This window comes from Lotus japonicus, chromosome 2 (assembly GCF_012489685.1).
Source record: "Lotus japonicus ecotype B-129 chromosome 2, LjGifu_v1.2".
In the NCBI taxonomy this organism is placed as follows: Eukaryota; Viridiplantae; Streptophyta; class Magnoliopsida; order Fabales; family Fabaceae; genus Lotus; species Lotus japonicus.
Window position 1 is genome coordinate 81,720,542 of NC_080042.1, and position 12,296 is coordinate 81,732,837.

General features: G+C 36.8%; 2 protein-coding genes across 2 annotated transcripts; one reads left to right on the forward strand and one right to left on the reverse strand.

Moving 5' to 3' along the window:
* Window positions 1-4,908: 4,908 nt before the first annotated feature.
* Window positions 4,909-5,518, reverse strand: LOC130737121 (uncharacterized protein At4g04775-like). The gene is made up of 2 exons (XM_057588889.1): window positions 5,330-5,518; window positions 4,909-5,247 (listed from the first exon to the last, which is right to left on the reverse strand). The coding sequence occupies exons 1-2, from the start codon at window positions 5,516-5,518 to the stop codon at window positions 4,909-4,911; spliced, it is 528 nt and encodes a 175-aa protein (XP_057444872.1).
* A 1,277-nt stretch (window positions 5,519-6,795) lies between these two features.
* LOC130735770 (zinc transporter 8-like) lies at window positions 6,796-8,801 on the forward strand. Its single transcript, XM_057587667.1, has 3 exons — window positions 6,796-7,547; window positions 7,705-7,854; window positions 8,316-8,801. Exons 1-3 carry the CDS (start codon window positions 6,939-6,941, stop codon window positions 8,619-8,621), a joined length of 1,065 nt encoding a protein of 354 aa, XP_057443650.1. The 5' UTR covers window positions 6,796-6,938; the 3' UTR covers window positions 8,622-8,801.
* The last annotated feature ends 3,495 nt before the right edge of the window (window positions 8,802-12,296 follow it).

Below are 12,296 nucleotides of genomic sequence, written 5' to 3' on the forward strand. Positions count from 1 at the left end.
CGGTCACGTTGGTCCTTACCTGAGCTCCCGTTAATAAACGTTAATAGAGATGATGAGTTGGCACGTTAAGTGCTCTGATGGCCATTCCACGTGGATCTGAGGTGTTTCCCTCCAAAATAAACATAATGGCAAATTAGTCCCTGGTAGGTGTCACATTGTGGTTGGACCTTAAGTTGGCAAAATAGTCCTTGCCACCTTCTTCATACCCAGTTAACGTAAGCCTCCTAAACCCAAACCTTTCATCTTCAACCCTCTGACAAGCAAGAAGAGACGAAGGCAGAGGAGAGTTGAAGAGCGTTGAAGTGCGTTGAAGGTTGAAGAGAGGCGAAGGCAGAGGACAGAGGAGCGTTGAAGGTGCTCGGTCACCGGCGTAGAAGAAGGATACAAGAGACGCTGCTCTTTTTGGGGTTTCAGTCTCACCGAGGCAAAGGTACAATCTTTCCCTATTTTTGTTCATGAAAAACCCTGAAATTGATCTCCAACATGCTTATAAGCTTAAGATAACCGTGATTTTGCTCTATAAATTACATGTTCATCGTTTAAATGTTTCAAGGTTTGTCATTGTGGGTTAATACAATCGGGGGATTGTAATCGCTGATGAGGGTTTAGGTTTCTAAATTTACATGTTTATCGTTTAACTGATTCAAGATTGTTTGTGTATGTTGCAAATGGTGACATTGTAATCGCTGATGAGGGTTTCTATTTTTGTGACACTGTCATTGATTGAACCTCTTTGTTTGTGTTGCATGTAGATGGACAGAAACCTCACTCTGATTTTGCATCATGGGGGGAAGCTTACAGTAAGCGATGATAGAGCATCATTTCGTTATTATGGTGGAGAGATGTGTGTTTGGGACCAGATTGTGGGTGATACGCTGAACATATTTGGCATAGTCAATTTTGCAAAAGAACATGGTTATGAGAAGTTTGAGGAGATTTGGTGGAAGAAACCACTCAGTGGAGGAACATTTGAAATGAGGCAAGTATTGCGAGATGCAGATATAGTGGATATGTGCTTAGCTTCCAGCCTAAGCAATAATGAGATTGATATTTACTATGACCATCCAGTTGAAGAACCACTTACCATACCACCAATTCAAGAAAGTGAAATCCCAGAAGCTGAAATTCCAGAAGCAGAAATCCTAGAAGCTGAAGAACCAGAAGTTGAAGAACCAGAAGTTGAATTTCCAGAAGTTGAAGAACCAGAATTTGAATTTCCAGAAGTTGAAGAACCAGAAGTTCAAGAACCAGAAGTGGAACACAATACTGATGGTACTGATGGTGATAGTGAACAAACTGATGATGAGGTGAGGAAAGGCAAGAGAGTGAGAATGGAGAAGAATAGGAAGGGCAAGAGAAAGATGACTGAGGTTAACTTACGGAGACAGTGGAAATGAGTCAGATGGATCTGATTATGAGTATGAACCTAGCCAAGTTGAGTTGCAGGAGTGGTCTGTAAGTGAAGGGAGTGCAAATTATCATAGTGAGGACTTAAATAGCCCTGTAAGCTCTGATGGTGAAGAAAATTCTAGGAAGAGAGGACCTTTCCCCCAGTTTAATGAAGCTTCTACTTTTGGGAATGTTCACTTAGAACTGGGCATGGAGTTTTCTAACCTGGAGACTTTTAAAAATGCTGTGAAGGACTACACTATTAAGAAGGGTAGGCCTATCAGGTGGGAGAAGAATGACAAAATCAGAGTGGTGGGCAAATGCAGAGCACCAAAGTGCCCTTGGAAAATATTCTGTGGATGGAGCAAAGCACTGAGGAGTTACCAAATTAAGACCTTCAATGAAGAACATAGTTGTGGCAGGTCATTCAGGAATTGTCAAGCTAACACAAAATGGGCATCAAAGAAGCTTGAAGCAAAACTGAGGATTCAACCAAACTTGACACATTCTGAGGCTTTTGACTAATAAAAATGCAGTTTGGAGTACAATTGGATGATTCAAAGATCTTTAGATCAATGAAAAAAGCAAGGAAACTGGTGGAAGGGAATGAAGCAGAGCAATATGCATTGCTGTGGGACTATTGTGCTGAACTTATTAAGTGCAACCCAGGTTCCACAGTTACAATGAACACAACCCCAATCACAGATTCAGCACCACAGTTTCACAGGATTTATGTATGCTTTGATGGTTGCAAAAAGGGATTCAAAGCTGGTTGTAGACCTTTGATTGGTCTTGATGGATGCTTTCTGAAAGGATACTATGGAGGTCAGCTTTTGAGTGTTGTGGGCCAAGATGCTAACAACCACCTATATGTCATTGCTTATGCTGTTGTTGATGTGGAGAATAAAGACAATTGGCTTTGGTTTCTTGAGCTGCTCCATAAGGACTTGGGAGACCACAATGAGTATAACTGGACTTTCATATCAGACATGCAGAAGGTAATGTGTTTACTTGTTTGCATTGTTTAGTTTTATTTAGCTGTGTAATGGTATTTGATAATGCAATGCATTGTTTAGAGTTGATGGACTGAATTGCCTGTTGTAAGAAACATTGAGGACTGACTTGACCTTAAATGTTTTCGTGTAGGGTCTTATTCCTGCATTACAAGCTGTTATGCCAGAGGTGTCACACAGGTACTGTGTGATGCATTTGTGGAGGAATTTTGCCAAACAATGGAAGGATAAGGAGTTGAAAGGAGCTGTTTGGGAATGTGCAAGGACAACAACTGTGGTGGAGTTCAACACAAAGATGAATAGGCTGAGAGCAAAGAATGCTCAAGCATGGGCATATTTGAATAAATGGCCAAAGACAGCTTGGACAAAATCTCATTTCAGTGAAACTGCTAAGACTGACAACATTTGCAACAATGCTTGTGAATCTTTCAATGCAAAGATCCTGAAATATAGGGGGAAGCCAATAATTACTATGCTAGAGGAGATCAGATGCTATGTGATGAGAACCATAGCAAATAACAAGATGAAGTTGATGGGCTATCAGGGCTTTCTACCACCAGTGCAGAAAAGTAGATTGGAGAAAGAGGCAGCCCAAAAATGGACTGCTACATGGTCAGGTCAAGAGTCCAGGTTTGAGGTGACCTGTTGGGGCCAAAGAGTGGCTGTTGATTTAGCAGCTGGAACTTGCACATGCAGGTGGTGGCAGCTGAATGGCATGCCTTGCTTCCATGCATGTGCTGCAATTGGATGGAAGCACGAAAGGCCTGAGAATTATGTTCATGCATGGTTGACAATGGGTGCATATAGGAGCACATATGAGTTTGCTATTCAGCCCACAAGAAGCCAACAGTATTGGGAGCCAACTCCTTATGAGAAGCCTATTCCACCAAACATGAAGAAGAAAGCAGGGAGACCTAAAAAGAACCGGAGGAGAGATGGCACTGAGGAACAAGTTGCTGGAAGGGCTAGGAGAGATGCCACTGAGTCACAACTTGCTGGAAGGGTGAGGAGATCATATCCTGTGATGACTTGCTCAAGGTGTGGATTTGAGGGTCACAACACAAGAAGTTGTCACCAACAAGGATGTCGAATAAGACCCAAGAATTGGGTACCACCACCACCAGAGGATGAAACTGAAAATGCTGAACAAGTTGAGATTAATGTCTCTCAAACTCACCAACAGAAGATATCCCACAATCCCAACCTACATAGGTAATTTTATCACCCAATCTCATATGTGCATTTTCATTTGTTAATTCCAACTCTATTGGACCTAATAGACCTAATTGCAGGGCCCTACTGGAAGCCAAACTCCACTAGCTCCTGCTGCTGCTGCTGCTGCTTCATACCCCACAATCACAACTCCACAGGTAATTCTATCACACAATCATAAATTGTCATTTGTTAATACACTCTCTATTGGACCTAATAGACTTAATTGCAGGGCCCTCCACCACTGCAACCAAGGGTTGCTTATAGAGCTCCAATTGCTGCTGCTGCTGCTGCTCCAAGGCAACCTCCACCACTGCAACCAAGGGTTGCTTATAGAGCTCCAATTGCTGTTGTTGCTGCTCCAAGGCAACCTCCACCACTGCAACCAAGGGCTGCTGCTGCTCCAAGGCAACCTCCACCACTAGCCCCTGCTGCTGCTGCTTCTTTTTCAACACAAGCTCCACCTCTGCAACCAAGGGTTGTCTACAGCCTCACACCTTCTGTTGCTACTGCTATAATGAATCAAAGAGGGGCTCCACATGCTACTGCTGCTTATAGAGCCCCCCCTGTGAGAGGAAAATTTTTCAGGCCTCCCCGTCAAAGGGTTGAACCTGCCACCACTACACATCCCCCACAATCCCAAGGGAGAAGATCCCCACCACCAGGTCCTGCTACACATGAACTTCCTGGAGGACCTATAGTATTCATGCCAACACCTTCAATCCAGCCAAGGCCTCCACAGAATCCATGAGGTTGCTGTCTACATTTTGGTGTCCCTAAACTAACCTAAGAATAATGTTGATGGGACTGTAATTTTTTGGAAGGAATATTAGGCCAAATATATTATGGACCACTTGTGCACTTTTGTGCTTTTTTATGCTATATTAGGGTATTTTAATTAATGACTTGTGTATGGATCAAATCTGTGCTCCTTTGATGCCAGATTGTGGTTTTGTTATGCACTTTTGAAATTATTATGGATACATTATGCTATTGTGCTCACTTTATGGACACATTATGCACTTTATGTATGGACCACTTTATGTATGGACCACTTTTAGGCTCTTTTAATGCCTTATTGTGCTATTGTGATCACTTATCTTTATTATCTATGAAAAGCATGGTTATTTTTATTAGTCCTGTAACTAAACAAGGTTGTCACATTGGTATGAAATCTAATGAAAAGCATGGAAATTTCATTCATGAAATCTTCATAAGATTACATTCTTCAGTACACTACACCAAACATAAAACATGAAACATACCCTCCCCCTCCTCACTCATACTATATGTCCTACTTCACAATGACAACAATGATCAACACAATCAACAGAAGTATGACAACCAAAGCCATTCCTATGCCATAATATTTCTGAAGCTTGACATGTTCACTCAGAATTTCATTTGTCTTCAACATAACTTCCCTCACCAGCCTCAATTCTTCAATCACCTCTTCACTTGTCTTCAACATAACTTCCCTGACCTGCACTAACTCTTGCCTCATACCAGAATCCTCATGCACCTGTAGTTCATCTTCCTTTTTGTTGCCAAGTACATTGACCCTTCCATCTTGTGCTATTTCCTCTTCCACTTCATCAACCCACCGAAAGAAATTGCAATTGAATTCATGGTACTGCAAATGAACAAGTCAACAAATATTACATTCACAACAGACAGAGCTCATGATTACGAATTCGTGGTAGTGAAGTAGTTACCCTAGGTAGATAACAAGCATAAAAAGGTCTTTTTGGGTTCGCATCAGTTCTAGAAACCCTCAAGGCAGCCCTTTCACCGCATTTACAGTAGAGGACTCCATCAACAATGGAGTGCGAGGTACCATTTGAATCCTTGCTCCCCTTCGTGCTCCCCTTCGTTTCTACAGTACATTTGGACTTTTGAGACATTGTTTGCAAGTTGCGAGTTGAATGAGAGAAGAAATTTGAGGATTGGAAGAACCAAAGAGGTGGGATTGAAGGTTTTCAAATTTGGGGATTTTGGGTCTGTTCTAGGGTTCTAATTCTTGTTTTTCTTTTATAAGGAAGAAAGAGACTAAATTGATGTTTCAATGTTCCCCCCAACGGTCAGATCCACGTGGAATGGCCATCAGAGCACTTAACGTGCCAACTCATCATCTCTGTTAACGTTTATTAACGGGAGCTCAGGTAAGGACCAACGTGACCGACGTTTTCAAACTTCAGGGACGACGGGAGCCATTTAGGAAGAATAGGGACGAATTTGCCCGACTGGTGTAACTTTAGGGACCAAAGTGACTATTCACCCAAAAAGTGTCATATTGTACTTGAAAAACATTTGAAAAAAAAATGTACTTGAAAAACAATAAAATAGTACTTATTGGTAGTGTGTGTGGTTTTGTCCTATTTAAAATAAAATGTTAAAAGTGAATGTTACTAATATTTCCTCGCTTACCCCTTGTTTGTACCTTTTATCATTTTATTTATTTCCATTACATCTAGTTTTTTATTAGTTGACACATGCGTCATTCGTCGGCGTCATGAAGTATGTAATTAACCTTTTTTTAAAAAAAGAATAGTAGGGGAATCTCCCACAAACACTAAGAATTACTACAATTCTTGATCAACTTGCACAATATTCTTTTAATCCAAGCATATATTTTCAATTTGAGTATATAAATGCAATTATATTAAATATTTTTCAAAAAAGAGTTTTCACTCGTAAAAATTCTACCTGCCTCAAACATTTTCATAGCTATTGTAAACATTTGTCATAGCTATTGGATACCTAAAATTTAAGTATAAGAAAAAAAGTTCCTTATTAGATGTTTACTTTAAAGTTTTTTTTTTGTTTCTTCCTATATATGTGTCAACTTATCATTTCAAGAGAACATTAATTGATGTTTTCTCAAATAATATCCTTGTAGAAACAATAAATAAGGAAAGATAAAATGATCCTAAAAGGTAAAATGAAAAACAAATATAATATTTTTTTAAAAATCAACAAAATTAATTACATTTTCTAGATCAGCCTAAACTGCTTTGGAACTCAGCTCGGTCGAAATCAAGCCTAAGAAGTATGTGGCATTCCACACTTGGAATATCCCGTCTAAATCAAAGACTGAGAAGTATGTGGCATTCCACACTTGGAATATCCAGCATGTATATAAACCAAAAGAGAAATTATAAAAGCAAGTTGCCAAAGAATCTGCTACCCCTATTGAATTCCTTAGTGGTAAAGTTGAATCTTATCAACCCATGTACACAGAGAGGTTACTCTGTTTATAAATAACATTGTAAATCCCTTGCTCCTTGCACCTTTATCTCACTCTATTTTCTCAGTTTTTTTATCATGGACTGGTTTAAGAGACAAAGCCAATTTTTCACTTTTTCTCTCATCATTTTCCTTGTACTCCCAACTTTAATTGTGGCTGAATGCACATGTGACCCTGAAGATCAAGAAGAAAGGGACAAAACAAAAGCTCTTAGATACAAGATAGCAGCTTTAGTATCAATACTAGTAGCCAGTGCAATTGGTGTTTCCATTCCACTACTTGGCAAAGCGATACCTTCTCTAAGTCCAGAGAAAGATATCTTCTTTATCATTAAGGCTTTTGCAGCAGGTGTGATATTGTCCACGGGTTTCATTCACGTGCTTCCTGATGCCTTTGAGAACCTCACTTCACCCCGTCTGAATGAGCATCCGTGGGGCGATTTTCCGTTCACCGGATTCGTGGCTATGTGCACCGCTATGGGAACACTCATGATTGAGACTTATGCTACTGCTTATTTCCAGAATCAACAAGTAAAGGGAGCTTTGGTTGAGGCTACTGATGTGGAAAATGAATCAGGACATGAAGGGCATGTGCATCCTCACACTCACCCAACACATGTTCATGCACATGGCCATGTTTCTACAAACCAGTCTACTGAACTTCTTCGCAATAGGGTGGTATCACAGGTAATCGAGTGATTATATGTGTATATATATATACACTTTTTAGCCGACAGATTATATATCATGCTAAATGATGAATTTATTAAAGTGGAGCTTCATGTGCTCAATTTGAGAATCTGATTCACGTTGATTGTGATTGTTGGTTTTGATTTCATTGTAGGTGTTGGAACTGGGAATTGTTGTTCATTCTGTTATCATAGGGATTTCTTTGGGAGCCTCCGAGACTCCAAAAACAATAAAACCCCTTGTAGCTGCTTTGACTTTTCATCAATTCTTTGAGGGTATGGGGCTTGGAAGTTGTATAACTCAGGTAACACTTTGTCTACCATGCAATTGGTAAAAATCTGGTTCAATTATATAAGTAAAACATGATCAATGAATGAACCAGCTGTTTTGACTTGATTAATCATATAATTACCCCTATCCAAAATTAGAAGTTCATATGCATATATATGATATAATATACGATTGAAAGTTTTGGTCAAAACTGGCAGACTTTTCAGATTTTTTATGAAGTTTCAAAGCATAAAAGTTGGGTGAAGTGAAGTATATGTCATCAAATTTGTACTACTAATACCAATCTTACTTTTCTGACTTTTTTTACATTAATTTTCCGTGGACATCTTACTCCTCTAAGATATTTTATGAACTGTTTGTAGGAGTTATATGTGCGTTAGAATTTCAAACTATACATGTGTGCAACTTGAGTGTGAACTAAAGATCACTGTACATTGTTTTTTTGACTTTTGGAAGTGCAATTATTAATTGCAGGCAAAATTCGAAAGGATGTCTGTTACAATCATGGGATTGTTCTTTGCTTTAACTACTCCTGTGGGGATTGCAATTGGCCTAGTCATCACTAATGGTTATGATGAGAATAGTCCAACTGCCCTTATTGTTGAAGGAATCTTCAATGCAGCTTCAGCTGGGATATTAATCTATATGGCACTTGTAGATCTTCTTGCTGTTGATTTCATGAGTCCAAGGATGCAAAAAAGTGGTAGGCTTCGATTAGGGTCCAATTTATCTCTTTTGCTAGGAGCGGGTAGCATGTCTCTTATTGCCAAATGGGCTTAGAGCCAAGTTTGTATGCTATTTTTCTTGCTTTTTTTTTAGATAAGTCATAAAAGATATATTGAAATGAAGTATAAGGGGTGCTTCAACCCAATGCTAAATTGTTTTGGTTTTCAATTTTGTGCTGCTGCATACTTCATGTGATTATTTCGAAGTCTAATTATATGTAGAGTTCTTTTAGGATGGACAATGTTGAAAACTGATGTTATGATGAACATGTTTTTACAACTATCATTCAATATGCTTCTTAGGCTAAACTTATACAAAAGAAACTTTTAAATTGTAAATTGTGTTTTTCTTAGTCCATGGTAGACCACTTGATGTGAATCATGGGTGAGCGTGAACATTCTTTTGGTTGTTGACCGTGTGACTTTGATGCCGGTTTGAGTTCTTAATAATATGACCTATGTTAAAAAAAAAATCATGCGTGAACAATTATTTTAACTAATCAATCAATATCAATATCAATCAATCAATATCAATATCAATATCAATATCAATATCAATATCAATCAATATATATTAGAAAAGAACAACTTCTAGCATGACGTGTCAGCACCAGATTAATTCTTAGTGACGTGTCATTCTCACGTTAATTCTAATAAAAAAAATTCCACGTGTCATTCTCAGGTATTTTTAGAGTATTAATTAATTTTTATGTTATTTTTATTGAATTTTCGGATTTTTAATTAATTCAGGATTTTATGAGTTTTTATTGTGATTTGCTAGATTTTGGTAGTTTTTATCTATATTTATTTAGTACCTTTTTAAATTTTAGATTTGATTAGGATTTAGGTATTTGCTAGATTTTATCTTGACATGTTTTATTTTAAAATCAAATCAATCTTATGTTTTAATTTTATATATTTTAAAACATTTGAAAAAAAAATTAGTATGTGTTAATGTTGCATCAACCTGCTCACCATTCCATCTCTGCTACATCTTCCACTCCTAGCATTACTACTGGTACTGTACGCCTTACGACGGATGGAAGCTGGGATCCTCTGCTTAATCAAATGGGATGTGCGGCGGTTTTTTGGGCTGGTAATGGGGACTGGCAATCCGCTATTTCTACGAGCGCGGGGCCTGGGAGTGCTTTTTTGGCAGAAATTGCAGCGTTGGAGTTGGGCTTGAAACATGCCCTGGATTTAAGAATCAGCATTTTAGAGTGTTATAGTGATTGCCTGCACATGGTGACGATGTTACAATCTGGTAGCGACACTAGTACTTATTGGGCGAGGGATAACATTACTCGTATAAGGAGCATGATGGCCAGGTTTCAGAGCGTCAGTGTCTTGCATTTCCAGCGGGAGAAGAACAATACTGCTGATTGTTTAGCTCGTGAGGCGGGGAAGAGTGATACACCGATCCAAGTTTGGGCGAGACCGCCGTCTTTTGTTTATGATAGTTTGTATCTAGATGCAATTAGCTAGTTTTTCTGTCTTTTAGTTACTTTTCCTCCTGTAACCAAAAAAAATATACATACTTATGTTTTAGTTGATTATTTTAAAAAATTTGTCCTAAATTTGTCCTTAAGGCTAAACCTATTTCTAAAAAAAAAAAGAATCTCCAAGGTCGACGATCTCATGATCTGGGCTCGCCGTGCCTCTATCTGATCCATCGTCGTCGAACCGTGGTTCTCCACCCTCTCTTCCAACCGTGTTTCTCCTCCCTTTGTTCCCTTCTCTCACCGTCCCACTCACCAACGCATTTTCCTGCACTTCTCTTTTTTCCCACTGTACGATTGTTCTTCGATCATTTGAAGTAGTGTTTAGTTAGGATTCCATATTGTTCCGTTATCATAGCATTAGGGTTTTTAGTTTCATTCTTTATTTGTTCTGTTTTTACTCTTTCCACCGCTCTTTCTCTTCTTGATTTAGGTTCGTATTTACCGCAACCGCACTATAACCTTGAAGGAGTCATGACTACATTTCTTAAACATGGCTCTGAGTGACTAAACGACATTTAGCCCTCAATTCTCATAGTATACTCATCCCCCAAATTGACCCTTATGTTTAAGGGGACCAAAAAAATACCTTTTAAATTCCACGTGTCATTTTCAGGTTAATTCTCATAAAAAATAAATTTTTAAATTTTAGATTTGAAAAGGATTTAGGTTGTTTATTTCTTAACTTTATCTTAATTTATTTTTAGAGTATTAATTAATTTTTATTGTATTTTTATTAAATTTTCGGATTTTTAATTAATACATGATTTTATGAGTTTTTATTGTGATTTTCTAGATTTTGATAGTTTTTATCTATATTTATTTTGTACCTTTTTAAATTTTAGATTTGAATAGGATTTATGTGTTTATTTCATGATTTTATCATAATTTATCTTATTATTTATTTTTAGAGTATTAATTACTTTTTATGGTATTTTTATTTAATTTTCGGATTTTTAATTAATTCAGGATTTTATGAGTTTTTATTGTGATTTGCTAGATTTTTGTAGTTTTTCTATAAATCTTTATTTATTACCTTTTTAGATTTTAGATTTGATTAGGATTTAGATTTTTTATTTCTTGATTTTATCTTATTATTTATTTAATGTCAATTTCAGGAAATATTTTATTTTATTTTAAAGTTATTTTTAGAGTATAAATTAATTAGGATTTAGGTTGTTTATTTTTATCTGAAATTAATTAATACTCTAAAAAAAATTCCGCGTGTCATTGTCAGGTTAATTCTCATAAAAAAAATTCACGCGTCATTCCATTTGATAGATTCTATTATGTTGTGTTATTTTATTTTGAAACCGAATTTTAAAAGATTTGCCCTAATTATCTAAGATTTACCTAGATTACTCCTAACTAAATTTATTTCCAAAACAAATCTTGAAACCGTTTTTATCATCTCTTTAAATTAGGAAAAAGATCAAGCCTAATTTACTGCATATTTACAGGAATCCCATGATTTCTCCTTTTATTCTTTCTCATGATCTACAATATAAAAAAATATGTAATGCTGAGATTATAATCCATTAAAATTTAAAAGATTTTTCCTAATTGTCTAAGATACAACATCAGTCATCTCCCCCTCTATATATTAATATATATTAGAAAAGAATTTGATAACTTATATTTTGTTGACACGTGTTTCCTAATTCCAAAACAGATCTTGAAACCGAATTTTAAAATATTTACCCTAATTATCTAAGATTTAAACAAACACACATAATCACATTCATGATTAATTGATATATAAAATACAATAGACATATTCCCCGTGCAACGCACGGGAAAAAAAAACACTAGTTTAACATAAAGAAAAACACGAAAAGAGTATATTGAATGAATGGGGAACTAATATGTTCCACATAATAAATGAATGGGGAACACACCAATTACCATAGTACTAAAATGAGGTATTGCAATTTAAAATGAGGAATGAGAGATGAAAATTAGACATTTGCATATTTAAAAAGAGATAATTAACCAATTTACCCTTTTTTAAACATTACCCAATTTACCTTAGCAAGAATTACATTTTTTCTTCCTTCCATTAAAATTGTCATTTGTCAAGTGTCTGTTGGCAGAAACTAAAAAGGACCGATTGCTTGTTGAGATGTCACCTTCTTTAATTAGACGAGCTATATGTTTTTTGTTTTCACTAAGTTTTTTTTTTATAAATAGAAACTAAATAATTACATCTAAATACAAGGACGCGTAAAAAA